Raw genomic sequence first — 14,746 nt, 5'->3', positions numbered from 1 at the left:
GGGGGTTTCCTGCATGATCCCATCACAAACCCAAGTCAGCTGCAGAATCAAAGCAACACAATAATTGCTCAGTCCTGTAGAGACCTTTACAATTTCCACTGAGGCCTTGTCTTTTTGTCAACGTGAACGGTTTTATCTTTTTGGCTTGTCGGCACAACCCAACCACGTGTTGCACCAACTTTATGGGGCAACTGATATTTCTTTTATTTTTTTATGCAAGAAATCTTCTCTTGTGCTTATTTTTTCCGCCCAAAGAACACCCCGAATGCTTAGAAGACGACGGTGGAAAAGAGTTTCATCTTGGGTGACCCAAAGGATTATGAGCTGCTCCCTAACTTGTTTCCATGCTGAGTGAAGTGGAACAGATCTCATCAGAGGGTTTTGGCAATCAAGGCATCAAATGAGGGTGGCATTTTATTATAGATGATGAGACCAGTCCCTTGGAGCTCGCTGAGTGTCAGTTCAATAAAACTGTCATCACGGTGTACAGAGAACAGCTCTCCCACTCCCACTTCAAATTACAATCTTAAACGATATTCTTACAACCACTCTTGTCTCGCTGGAGTCGCTTCAGTAAACAGCAACGCAGGCTGTATGAGTCATTTGTTTCCCGTGTTTGTCTCGAATCTGCCGTCACAGCCAAACACCGCACGTTACTCTGATTACTTGTTCACCACTTTTAGCCTTTGATCGCTGCAACCACAAAAAATGAAACCCTTGTTTCATTTGGAGCATGACCTCACACAGTCCCCTGTCCTTCTTTTTAACGCGTCAAAGGAAGAGGAGAACGGCGCGTCGCAAACCCAAGTTCAAGCAGTTTTCCACACCTGAGGTCCTGACCCGTGCTTGCCGGGCCTGTTAAAGTGTCTTGTTCGTTGTCGTGTTAAGCGGTAAAACATGAACGCAGAGACAAGACGGCAAACATCTTGACTGCCCTTTGTCTGGTTTTTGGATGTTGTTGTCTGAAAACTACCAGAATGAAGTTTAAGAGACAGCTATTCTTAAAATGTAAGCTTTTTTGGTTTGTTTTATTTATGCAACAATCTTTCCTCTTTGGACCTTTTAATCGTCCTGCAGTCGTGCACTCTTGATCAAAAATTTTTTTTAAAGGCAACTGGGCATTATTTCTTTTTTTATTTTTTTTATTTTTATATATATTTTTCTTTAAAACCCATTGTGCTTCTTATTTATAGAGTTTTCTCAATTCATTCAAATAAAAAAAAAAATTGGAGTTCCAAGCTATAAAACTGCAGTCAGCAGTGCCGTTTATATGAGTTGAACTCACACTCAAATCACATTTCCTCCCCTCCCACTTGAGGGCCACTAGGGTCCTTGTTGGCCTGGTCCACAGGGGAGATGTTTTGTTTACATGCATGAAAGTGAGTTAGAGCGAAACTGACTGGATATTAGATTCAGATTCAGAACTGTGTTGTTATAGCTGAAACCTGAGACTTCCTCCTTGCTTTAATGTTGGTCTGTCTCGTTTAACAAAGATGGCTCCTTTCACACCTCTTTTAAACCATCTTCTCTGTCCAAATTATGTCTCGAGAACAGCGCCTGTGTGCCATGCGTCTGTGGAGAGGCTGTTTGGTTTCTCCCCCATAGAAATCTGAACTCACTGAGCCGAGTCCGTCACACCACGCAGATACTGTTTGGCTGTTTTATCCCTAGGATGAACCAGCTTCCTTTTTGGCCTGAAAATGCGCAAAACCCTGACCCAGTCCTATTGACACATAAACGGAGCAGCTCACTGCAGTTTTAAAGCTTGGAGCTCCTCGTTTTTCAGTTTGAACTGAGAAAGCTCCTTTGATGAGAAGCATATTGTCTTCATAAAAGAAAAGAAGTCCAGTCACCTTTAAAAACAACAACAACAGCAACAAACTCTTAGGATCACCACACCCTGGACTGCCCTGACCTCCTTCTTTTTGCCGTCTCTAACTTTATGTGCACGTGTTGCATTTAAACACAACATTCTCTGTGTTCCACCAGGAGGAAGAGGTTGAGTAGTTTGCAGCGGGGCGATGATGGCGGCTTGCAACTCTTCAGGTAAACTTCTGTCTTCTATTCTTCATTTATTGTTTGTTTTTTTTCCTTCTTCACTTATTGGCTTTAGTGGCTGTGTTCCACCACTGGGGGGCAGTACAACATCATATGGCTTGACTGACCAGGACCCTGCTTTTATATTTGGCCCTTACATAACCACATTAATTAAAAAGATGAACCTGTATTTAGAATTTTGTTTGCCCCGTTGACTTTGTTGTCAAATCAAAAGGCAAATGCATAATTACACAATTACTCAAGCTGTCACCGTGGCAACAGCTCCTAATGTACCTGTGCAGCAGTGGCTTTTATTACTGTGAAATGCCATTGCCTTTTATATTTACAGGGTATGAATATCACCAAGCCCAAGACTGTCCTTGCTTCACCTTTGTGTCCAAGTACAGTTAGTGTTTTTTTTTTTTTTTTTACTCTCCCTTGACTTACAGTTTTAAAGGTTCAGGCAGTGGGAACAGAATAACCCAGCCGCTCCACCTAAAAAAAGCCTCAGTGAGCACAGAGTGCCCGAGGATCATCTGGAGCCACAACAAAAAACATCTTACAACTCCCTCTTTTTTTTTTTTTTTTTTTAAATCTCCGAGGCAGCCTAAGAAGCAATGCTGATGATGGCCGTGATGATAATAATCCTAATCTTCAAAGCCAGATTTTTTTTTTTTTTTTAGTTCCACTCTGGGTAATCTGAGTCCTGCTGCAGGAGGAGCTTTAAGAAACAATCAGTAAAGGAATGGGTGGGAAAAACCGGTCCCCCTCCTCCCTCAGAGAGCTGCCTCTCGGCCCATCGGAGGCCCTGTCGCACCTCGTTAGGAGACGCTGCTGAGCGAGCTCTCAGAGGCGCCTCGGGGAGTAGCGGGCGCGCTGGGTGGCACAGGCGTAGAGGTGGCGGTGGCGGCTGCGTCCGACAGCCAGCAAATGTGTGACCTTGTTTAATTTATTTATTTATTTCTCTCTCTCTCTCTCATCTGTTTGTCTTGTTGTCTAGCCTGAAGGAGCCATAATGTTCCATCTCTCCCTGACCCCTGACACTTGACCCCCCCACCCCGTCCCTCTTGAGCCTCGTTGGACAGCGTCTCACCACTGGCCTCCTCTGGGGACCGATGGTCATGAAGTCCCAAACTGTCCTAACCCACTTTTGACTGCAATGTTGACTTAATTTTTATATTGAATGTGTAGAGACTGTAATAATAATAATAATAATAATAATAACAACAATAATAATAATAACAAATGTGCAGAGTAGCCAGGTGGTGTTTGTTATGAAAAGCTTTTGTAAAAGGCAGTTTTGTTGAACTCAAACCAATTTGTTTCTTTTAGAATTCTAATTTACTAACCTTAAGAGCTGGTGACCTTTTAAAAAAAGAAAATGGCACACTTTATTTTGTGGCTCCAGGCTTTCATAATTCACCCGCTCGGAACCGTTCTGCTCTTTTCTTCTCGTTTTGTGCCTTACTTCCTCCTTTTATCAACTGAATGCCAACTGAGACGTATAATCTTTAAACGGTCCCGTGAAGAAGAACATATGCGGACCTCTGCACCACAAGAACCTCTGCTGATATACTGCTGACTGATCAATGCACTTTGTTGAACAAAGACTGAAACGTGGAGCTAAGATGTGGATGTAATGGAAAAATTAAAAGAGACTGATTAAAAAAAAACAAAAAAACTCATGGATCCAGTTTTGATTTAGACATTGAGTGCGCTGAGTAGTGAAATTGTCAAACAGAACAGCAAATGTCATGTCTTGGGACTCTAGTTAGAGTTTGACAAGAATTACCATTAATATTATAGGATTCCCACAGAGTCGTGACAACTATGGAGTTTGATTTTTTTTTCCCCTCCAGGTATGGAGGTATGGATAACAAGTTAGTGTCCAGATTCTACTCCCTGTTTCATTTTCTGCTTAAACAAGAACATGAATTTTCACATAAAAAACACATGAAAGACATACAAATATGAAACGTAGGGTAGCCAACATTTTAGCTAGCATAAAAGCTTTTAATGTAATATTTTCTCAGCATTATAAAAGAAAAACAGCACTCCTTTAGAGGAGAAATCTTATATTTCTTGCCATAGTAGGAAGTTAGCTATCCTTACAAGATGCAATGTAAAATCAGTGTAAAAAGAATAACTTTTTCCACAAAAAATCTTTTATATAAGTAAAATTAATGCTGAAGCAAATAAACACTAAACTTATTCTTTATTTATTAGTATTAATTGTTGTAGGTTGTTAAAATTAAAGTTATACACGACAGTTTTGACGTTACGTTACGTTACGTTGGGATATTCACATCATTTTGTATCTTATGTAACCATTAACATTGTTTCCTTTAGCTATTTCAATTTAGATAATCATTTAATAGGTAAAGGAAAGTCAAACAAAACACTTGTTAATTAAACTTTCCTTTTAATTCCTTCTTTATGAAATAAATCAAACTGATTATTTAATTCTATTCCACAGAATTTGCAGCTTAAGACTATCATGTATGAACTGATTTACACACTATATATATATCTATATATATATATATCTATATACATATAAACTTTTGCAAAGAACATGTCTTTTAGTTTCAATAGCCTATCGAAACCTATTTTCAGAAAGGTTTTCTCTCCTGCCCATCGTTTTGTGTACAGTTTGCTGTTTTTCTCAGTGTTTGAACCTTTTCAATAAACTCACAGATGTTTTGGCGTTAAAAAGAGCTAAAATTATTAACAGAAAAATATAAAAATTTGAGTCTGGAAAAGGACAAAGATTTGAAACCCGAAGTTGTGCAGACCTCTTTACAAAGAAGAACGGGCTAATGTGTAGTAGTCCGTGGGAACTAAGGGTGACTCAGATGGAGCTGGGTGCTGCAGTGGATGATGGATGGCAGAGGACAGGCGTGTTCAAATACAAGTTGAAGAATTAAAAAAACAAATAAAAACAGGTTTTATTATGGCTGCATTGAAGAGGTACTTAGCACTCTAAACATCTAACAAGGAGCACTAGCTTGCAAAAAGTAAAAAAAAGAAAGTACAAACAGGATGTTTCTCTTTGAAAATGTAACTTACGTTGGAGACACAGTGGAAGGTGTATTTGGGCCCCTTCACATTTCTTTTTTAAGTTTCCATCCATCCCATTTTCTACTCTAGCTGTGCAAAACGAAAACCAATAAAGTAAACCGTATCACAAATCAGAAAATCACAAACGAGTATCAAATGATCCCACCTGTCTAAAACCACTCATTCAAAACGAAGCGGCCCTAGTCTCAGGGACCTGAGGACTCAAGGGAGAATTGTTTGCAGTCTGAATCACACTGCGTCTGCAGCATGGGACAAAGTTCCCACTGATCCTGGTAATATTTAACGGAGAGGTTTTGGGTGATATGACTGAGCTGAGCAGGCATGAGGAAGAAACTGCATCATCGAGATGTGTCTACTCTGTGTGATATTTGCCGGCCATTTACAGAAACGCCAGGCAGAGGTAAGCCAAGGAACAAAACAGAGTTTATGGATATTTATTGTACAATTGAGCTGCAATTTTACTGCAGAAATTCTGCTTTCAACCCTGTGAGAAATAGCGGTGGATCGGATTCCAAATGCTCAGTGGCTCTGTGTTTCTACGTATATAATGATACTGTGGCTTTAATTAAGGTGAGTTCATATGAATAGTTTGTATCTGGATTAAAGTAACCAGTTAGTACAAAGTTTGTTTGTATAAGCAGGTGTTTAAGAAAAAGTACAGTAAACAGATGATCACAGTACAAAAAGGTACGCTCTCAGATTTCATGACTATACTTATACTATAAGTCAATTAAATACTGGGAGTAAAACATGAACGCAAAAGTACTGACCCATTTTAGAGTTATATATTTTAGTAGTGTCATGTAATTGTGGCTGAAATGACACAGATGTAGGGTGAAAAGGTTACAGATCTAGACTTTATTATTTTTAATAAGTTAACAAGCAGGAAACTGTTCTTTCTTTTTTTTTTTTTTTCCAGATTCATTAACCGTTGAATAATCGACTAACTGGATCTGCAGATCAACAGATGGACGTTATTCTGTTGTTGGTGCTTCTCGTCTCCTGCAGGACTGAAGGTGAGACTTCGGCTCACAACAAGCCCATGGTGTTTCTTGGCTGAAGACGTCATTCAGTGATGTGCCGCGCTGTAGGACCTAACAAACGGAGGGTTTAATGATCTATCTGTGCTTTATAAATAATTTTCTTAAAGGCGACTGATAATCTAATCACTGGTTAGATATATTGGGTGGCTAGCAGGCTCTAGAGACATCTATTCTGAATCACAACGTGTAAGTTATGTTTAGCTGTTTTCTCGTAGCATTTAAAGAAAGTACCCTATGTGCTGGATAAGGGACCCAATATCCTAAACACATGCATAATTTAGAACTTTGCAAGCTGGCTGTATTGTCCCAACACAAACAAACAGAGCTCCAACCCTCTAAATAGGCCCCATAAATCTACATTTTTCAGACATTTGCCATTAAAGAATATTTCCTTTTCCTCCTTATATAAAAACAGGGATTCACGAAGAGAACAGGTGTTTATATGTGCTTCATGATATAATGTGATTTACAGAACAAGAGTCTGTGAAGGAATGTATATCGCCTGCCACCTTTCATGCCAGAATTTTATACTAAGATCATCTTTTGTTGAGAAATGACAGAGTTGTAGTAGTTTTGGTCAAACCTCGAAACTATTCATGTGATACTGTGAGATGTCACACTCAAAGTATGTATTGTGAATGACTATCAGCTACTACCAACTCCAAATTTTAGCTCAGTATTTTCAAAATTGTCAGAATTACAGCCATTTATGTGTTTTCTACGTTCAGCTGGCTATGGTGGCCATCTTGAATTGGATTGGCTCTCAGAGGTAATGAGTTATAGAAGTACATCCATGGATTATTTCCTGAAAGTTCCATTTAAAATGCGTTCAGTGCTTCATTTAATACTTTGTTAACAGACAGGTTTAAACTTACACCAATAAACTAAGGAACATTTTTCTTTTGCAGTCACTCTCAGATAGGATTGCAAAACTGAGCCTCATGTGGCGTCGCTGCTGAGAGTATAGTTACATTTTTATCGCCTGTCACCATTCGACAAAAGGCAGGCGATGTTTCTGTGTGTATGTGTGTGTCTGTGTGTCTGGTTGTTAAGAAGAGATGGGATCTCATGAGCTACTGCACAGGTTTTTCTTGAAACTATTAGAAAGTAATCACTGGATGTATGTCTACAACTGACTCATTTCTGGAGTCAATTCAGTTCAAGATGGCCGCCACGGCAAATCAACCTTAGCTATCACAAAAATGGCTATAGTTCAGTCAATTTTACGGTCACTGAAGTCAAATTTGATCCAGTAGCGGCTAAGAGTATTAAAGTGATGCAGTCAAAATTAAAAATTGTTTCATATTTCTTTTCTCACACTGTAAATTTTGAGTGGACTAAACATACAACACAGACCATAATAGTGTGATGCAGGCTCATTTTGCTGCCACTGGAAAGACATGTTTGGTCTCTACTGTGTGTTAGATTGAGCTAACAAGCTAATCTTCTAACTTTCAGCACAGTAGCAGTTACAAATGTAACTAAAACAGGAGGGTGTTTTATTGTTTCTCAAATGGATAAATATGCGTGTTAAACAAGCTCATGTCCGCCTGTGTTCTGTCTCCAGCCGTTGGAGCTCAGATGGAGCTGGCGCCTTCAAGTCTGACGGTTCTGCGAGGAGACGAGGCCAGGTTCTCCTGCAGCACCTCCAGCTCTGTCTGGACGGTCATGGTGTGGCTGCTGAATGGAAGAGCAGTGCTAACTGTCTCCAAGCAGGATGGTGCCCTGCCCACCCCCTACCCGAACATCACAGCCGATAAGTGTCCAAACTCAAAATTGGACTGCTGGGTCCTTGTCCTGAACAACACAGAGAGAAACAACCAAGGACAAGTGACTTGTGACCTCCAGCTCATTGACATCCGAACAGCTACGCTATTTGTCCAAGGTGCGTACATTTTTTTGTGTGTATATACAGTATATATATATATATATATATATATATATATTATTTTTGACAAGGGTATAGTTTAGAGCTTTTGATAAGGGCTGTGTGTCGTACTTTGAGACATCAGTATTTTAGTTGCAGTAGAAGGTGGTCAGAGCGATCCCAGTTTGGAGAATCAAGGAGAAGTTCTCATAGAGGAATCAAGCCAAAAACTATTAAGAATGATCTTTATTCCAGAGATGATTTAACTAAAACAACGCAAACATCAAAACTTTATAGCAATTGAAGTGAATGCTCTATTGTATACCTTTGCATAGTGTCAGTTCTTTATAATATATTTATTTCCATTGACATTTATGATTTACACAAATGAGTGAAACACAAGCTGCAAAATGGGCCATGTGTAGCCTACCTAATCCTGTAACTATCTGATGCAAAACCTAATCTACAAGTGAAAGAATAGTAGATGGCTAAAACTAACTAACATCAAATTTAGCTAAGACTGCCAAGAATACCTAAGTACTGACCATGTAGCAGAACTCAAGAACTCAGCTTTACAAGCACTTCTTATGCCTTACTAAGCCAAGTTCTCATACAAAAGTCAACATACAAAATAAAGAAAACGTGAAATACTCACACCTAGCTTCTTAGCTAGCTGAGTGCTGGTGTGGGAAACTGACTTAATATCCATCTATTCATCCATTTTCTTTATCTGCTTGTCCAAACCCTGTCGCAGGTAAACCCTGGACGGGTTGCCAGTCCATCACAGAGATATCATATATATAGTATTTCAAAAAAGTACATTATATGACATAACTGATTTCCATACGGTGTATGTCTTGTTACAGAATTAGCAAAAGGCAGTTATAAACAAAATATTCTAAGTGGGAGTGGAGAATTTATCACGTACCCTCATATACCAAATGTCTGTCCTGCTATGGTTCTGTACAAATACAAGCACTGTTACATCACTGATGTCTTTCAAGCAATATTTTCTTTTTTTTATGTGTTATATAAATGAAGCTATGAAGATTAAACTGTTTAGGTTAAATGTGGCCTAGTTTTATCCAGGGTAAAAAAAGGTGCTATTACTAGATAAGATGACACTGAAATGATCAAGTAGATATTTTACTCACTGTAAAGTAATGTGGTTCAAACATTTAGAGCATTTACTTGAAATGCTATGAAGTTTTAAAGGTTTGAGTTATTTCAAATGGTGGAAATTTGCTCCTAGTTGGGTCGTCTTCATAGTAACCATTAGCTTGACTCCTACGTGATAATTTCTCCCTGAGTCGTCAAACTGAGATTGGTTTGACTGCTGTCTACCGCAGGTAAGATGCTGACTCCTAATAAGCAATCTATACAATCCCCCTTTAAAAGTTTTTCACTAGCCCTTCAAGATAGATCTTTATGTATTCACTAAATGCAAAAATACACAGCTCCAATCATTTGAATTTTTTTCAGTAAAACAATCTGATTGTAATAGCTCTGGCCTAAATTAGCTATGGAAATCGTCATAAATATTGAAAGTAGTGTGTTCATAAACTCTTTGACAATACATTCCTAACAAATCTGCACTTGTGTGTACATGTGTTTACTTGAGTCAGTGTACCAGCATCGACACCACTGCAGTAAATTTCCAAGTTTCTTTCCTTTTTTATTTCTTTTTTTTATACTTCTCCTCTCAAGGATACTCTGGCAAACATAAAGTTTGTGCACAACCCCCCCCCCTCCAAACACACACACACATACACATGGACACTAACAGCCAAAGAAAACAAGCAGATGGCAAGTCTCTCGAAAGCTGCTGCCATGTGAGAGAGTGCAGAAAAACCCTCAATTTAACCTTGATGGAGCAGAAAGCAGCATGTGTAAAAAAAAAGAGAAAAAAAACTGAGGTAATTGAAGAGACAGAAGTTGTGTAGCTGCTTTGATTCTACACGCCCACACACTGCCTGCTTTACTGAAAGACAAAAGAAATGGTATATCGCCTAAGCATTCAACTTGCCTTTCTTAAATCCTTTGTTTGAATCCTCTTTGAAGCGAGGGACTGAAGAATAGAAGCTTTAAGGTTTTGTTGTTTTTTTTTTGTTACCTGAACTAGCCCACGAGTGATCGATATCAGCGTACATCACGGATGGGGGAAATTATCAGGGCCTGCGTGGTGGAGTGAAGTCGGCCTTGTACGTTTGATGGTTTCTGTGACAACGGTTAATGGCAGCGTGGGTGGGGGAGAGGAATTGATTGGGCCTGAGTTATAAATGCAAGCTGGAAACGGCTGAGCTCCGTGTCAGTCAGACAAAGGAGCAGAGGAGGATTTACAGTCTGCAGCTGCAGCCAATCTCCTCCACTCTCCTCTTACCCGTTTTAAAGGATTTTACCCAAATGAAGGGCCAGAGGTTGCGGGCGGTGACGTAAATTACCTGCGTCTGTGCTCATGCTAGTTTGATGGTCTGTGAGCAAAATATCTGAAGAACTATTGGACATATTTTAATTGAACTCTCCGACAGCCATCACTGGATGTACATCTACAGCTGATGAACTTCTGAAGTCAACATAATCCAAGATGACCGCCACAGCTAACTGACCATAGCAAACATAAAAATGGCTACTTACAGATTTTGAGCTCAAATTTGTTATGGTAGTAGCTGAGACTCATCTCTAACGCGCACCACAACCACTAAACATCGTGCGACACCGTGCTGAAAACTGTTGGAGTCAACTCTCTCTGTGGTTAGCAAAATATTTCATGGTTTACCAAAAGTCATTCATTTTTGGGATCATTCCAATTCAAGATGGATGCCACATCTAATTGAAAAAAAAAAGAAAAGGCTCTAACTAATTCTTTTTTTAGGGATATTGACCTCAAATTTGATGTCAAGAATCAGACAGATTACAGATGTGCATTTATGAGCTAATGTATATATCAACACTGTCAGTGATTTGATACAATAAAAGCACATGAACAGTAAAAACTGATATAACTTGAAATGATTCATCCCTTTACTGTGAAGCACTGCTATTCAGTGTAAGTTTTGATCAAATGCCAAATGATTTGTCGCAAAACATACAGGCACAGTGCAACACAGAGTCGCAAAACATTTGGAAATTGCAATGCTGCTGAATATTGTTAATAGCAATAAAACCACATTTTCTTCACTTCTTTTCTTCTCAGCCGTCATCACAAGACTCTCCGTGTGCCATAGCATTCCAGCCACTATCATCTAAATCAGCTGTTGGCATTTAGGGCAGTGGGAGTTTTAGTTGCCAAATATATTATTGGCGTCCAGTTTGTGTCTGTAATTTATTGCAGTTCTTTGAAATATTGATTTTGCACACAATAATATTGCAATGATAGTAGATTTTGAACACATTATGCAGATCTAATGCAATATTAACCAGTTTATGTGCCAGTACTCAGCTCGCCCAGGGCCCTGCCTTGCCTGCTGTTCAGTTTACATGGCGTGCTGCCCTGACCACTCAGGGGTCTCCGGACCCTGGGACAGACCCAAAACTCACTGGAGGGATTAGGTGGGGAGGTCCGCCTGGAGGTTACTTTTTGTAGATTTTTGAGTTTGTCCCAATCTCAGGAGCCAAAGCTTGACTACTAGGTGCTTGCTGACAAACCTCCTCTCTTTTACCAAGATTTTCAAAATGTTTTTAGTCTGAACCCTCCCTGAAGGCCAGTTTGCCATGTGAGTCCCTACCAGGGCCTAACATAGCCCCAAGGATTTTCGGGGTACTCAAACTCCTCCGCCATGTTAAGGACAACCAAAAATAAGTGGAATGCTCCTTACAGAGACTCAAGAAACAAGGAGACGATCATGAGAGACAGACAGAACACAACAGAGGAGCCAGTGGAGGACAATGAGACCAGGGAGCTTAATATACTGAGGAGGAGTGCAAATCACAAAGGAACTGATGACAGGTAACTGACCGCAGCTGGGAAGGGAACGAGTGTAACTTGACGAGGAAATGACTAGCAGCTGGGAAAGGGGAGGAAATGGTAAGGTGACTAAAACCAAACAAAGATCCAACTAGGACAACCTAAACATTAACAGAAATAAATTCAAGGAAAACAGTAACAAAGAGTCCAAACAATCTGGGATTGGCTATATATCCTCTTTGGGCTGGGAGCACCTTGGGACCCCGAGGAGCAGCTGTAGAGTGTTGCTCAGGAGAGGCATGTCTTGGCTTCCCTCCCTTGACCTTTTGCTTCCACGACCCAGTCTCCGATAATAAGATGAAGATGCATAACTGGCTGAATATTGGAATAAGAAAGCTGCAAATTAACAAATCAAAATACTGTACATGAATTGCACATTCTGTCACTTTCTCTCTACAAGTCCTATTCTTTTTCTTTCAGGGATACTAGTTGTAGTCCAAACTTGCTGCAGTTTTCCTCCTGAACAATAGGTGATGCTACTGAGAAAATAATACTGTTCCAAAGTAGGATGACACTAAAATAAAGCCGTAGGGTAGGGTAGGGTAGGGTAGGGTAGTTTATTCTCCATACACAAATGTATAAAGAGTTTCAGCTTCTCAACGTTACGTATGCAAACAAACCTGCTTACGACACAGTAATAATTAAAAGAATAAAATTTTACCAGTACAATGAGGTAAGAACCAATGCATCTTTATTTCACTCTAAATTGAAACAATTCACACTTGCTCTACTGGTACACATACATCGTGCATGTCGTATTGGTACAAACTGGTTAAATTCTCACAGCACTATCACAGATGAGGTTGGAAATGTCATGTCCTCCAGCTAATGTAGACATTTGCGTTCAGGTGTGTGTCACCGTTCAGGTTCAGGTCAAACTTTAATATTTGATCTCTTTCTTTAGGATTCGACCTTTCACACTGACCACGGCGAGCTTTTGTGAAAAGCAGTACTATTAAGACACTCCGCTGCCGCTGACAAGCACAGTGGAGCGCATCCAGTGAAAAGACAACTCAGCAGAGTCTGCAGGATTTGTTTGGATCTGTGTCCTCCTATCTTTCAGCCTATTTGCATCTGCAGTAACTGCACTTGAATTGAGTGCTCAGAAAAGCAATAGAGAGAGAGAGAGAGAGAAAAAATCCAGCTCGGGATCATCTCCTGCACAGTGTCAAGAAACAGAACCAATGACCCACTGCTTCCAATATATTAGGAGGAGAGCCCCCACCCCTATCGCTGCCGGTGCCACAAATCCCTGCTGACGTATGCAGCCATTAACAGCAGTGTATGGCGAATCAGGCCCTCCAGTCTGGATACAGAAGATCACTATGGCTTGACACAGCCTTTGAATTAATTGTGCATGCTGGCACGCCGAGCTAACAGTCAGCAACTCTGCTTGTGATTTGTGTACTGCAGCTTCGAATACACTGTTGGAGCGGAGCCACGCAGTTTACAGCCGTGGCTGGTCGTACTCTGCGCCCTTTCATCCACGCTGGCTGCTTTGATTGTCCCGATGTAACGATGACCAGCCCGCTCTGTGTCTGCTTACTCACGCAGTCACAAATGCAGCGTATGAACGCAAACTCTTCTCTCGAGCAAATCAGTGCAGTTTGTACGTGCCTGTTGACCGCAACCAGGGTGTGCAGTGCGGGCAGGAGCTGCAGGAGAACGCTGATATAAATCAGAGAAGATAGAACCTCCCCGAGGTAATTTGCCTTGCAGAGGTATAGCTGGTATGCTCACCGGAATACACTCATACCCACGCTTGTGCAGCGAGAGAGAGAGAGCGAGATAAAGAGCACAAACTGCATGCACATGCACTGTAATTCTACTTTTATATATATATTTTTAAAGCTGCTCTTGAAGAAGCAGTTTGGTCCCTGAAGATCCCTGCTGAAAAATCTCCAAAATCAGAGCTCGCCAAAAGAAGTTCTCCTCACAGAGCCCGACGCCAGATTCCCCAGACTGATTACCAAACTGCACAAAACCCTTGTCCAGGAGTCACTTTCTCCAGTGACGCGTCTCAATCAGCTGCGATCCCACGGAGCCGCGACCTCCATCGTCCGGCGCCATCGAGGCTGCCCCCATTCGCTGCAGCTGAGGCTTTAGGGGTTCGCTCGTCTTCTGCCATCGGAAGCACTTGCTGTAAAAACAGGTTGTTACAGCATTTATGACATAACATTATCCATCAAATGAAACAGCTTGGAAAACAAAAAGAAAGGAACAGCCCGTTATGCGAATCAAACCTTTGAGTTTGAGCGTAATGAACACAGACGCGTCATTCACTTAGATAAAGCACCAAAGCTTCTCCAATTATCTTCCTCTCTATAAGAACTGTCTGTTGCATTTTGCTGCCTTTCATTTAGCCAGACAACAGGCTTCACAGAGACACTGTATCTCTCTGGGCCTTGAGTGGCTGGCCTGTCAGGCAGGGATTTAGATGAAGGAGGGAAAACGGGGGAGATGCAGTCGTCGGGCGACTGACACTCAGAGACATGATCAATCAACCAGGACCAAAGAAATGCATCTTTTGTGAGCGAACAGGAAAGAGATGAGAGGATGTGCACACCCCAATAATAACACTTCAAAAACGGCCTAAAGGAACTTCAAAAAAAGTTAAAAAACAAAAACAACTGGACTTCTATTCTGTAGCTGAAGACGTTTCGCTTCTCATCCGAGGAGCTTTCTCAATTCAGAAATAGAGAGTGTGGAGTTGAGCTTTTAAAGCTGAGATGTGATGTAAGCTGGATTGCTTGC

At 40.7% G+C, this 14,746-nt stretch overlaps 2 protein-coding genes across 7 annotated transcripts in view; both read left to right on the top strand.

Moving 5' to 3' along the window:
- The window catches only part of sh3bgr (SH3 domain binding glutamate-rich protein), a 15,610-nt gene extending 11,892 nt beyond the window's left edge, over window positions 1-3,718 (top strand). For all 5 annotated transcript variants that reach the window (XM_037980932.1, XM_037980937.1, XM_037980941.1 and 2 more), the window contains 2 exons: window positions 1,990-2,046; window positions 3,038-3,718. In XM_037980932.1, coding sequence (XP_037836860.1) covers window positions 1,990-2,007 — 18 coding nt within the window. In that variant the 3' untranslated portion in view covers window positions 2,008-2,046; window positions 3,038-3,718. The remainder of the gene's footprint in view (window positions 1-1,989; window positions 2,047-3,037) is intronic.
- A 1,527-nt stretch (window positions 3,719-5,245) lies between these two features.
- The window catches only part of igsf5b (immunoglobulin superfamily, member 5b), a 26,668-nt gene continuing 17,167 nt past the window's right edge, over window positions 5,246-14,746 (top strand). The window contains exons 1-3 of one of the 2 annotated variants that reach the window (XM_025006754.2): window positions 5,246-5,518; window positions 6,038-6,134; window positions 7,729-8,046. In XM_025006754.2, the coding sequence (XP_024862522.1) occupies window positions 6,086-6,134; window positions 7,729-8,046 (367 nt within the window). In that variant the 5' untranslated portion in view covers window positions 5,246-5,518; window positions 6,038-6,085. Of the gene's footprint in view, window positions 5,689-6,037; window positions 6,135-7,728; window positions 8,047-14,746 lie in introns of both variants that reach the window. The other variant, XM_017420027.3, reaches the window with a different exon arrangement.

This window comes from Kryptolebias marmoratus, linkage group LG2 (assembly GCF_001649575.2).
Source record: "Kryptolebias marmoratus isolate JLee-2015 linkage group LG2, ASM164957v2, whole genome shotgun sequence".
Classification (NCBI taxonomy): Eukaryota; Metazoa; Chordata; class Actinopteri; order Cyprinodontiformes; family Rivulidae; genus Kryptolebias; species Kryptolebias marmoratus.
Note: the sequence above shows the minus strand (reverse complement) of the source record. Positions and strands in the feature narration are given on the sequence as shown.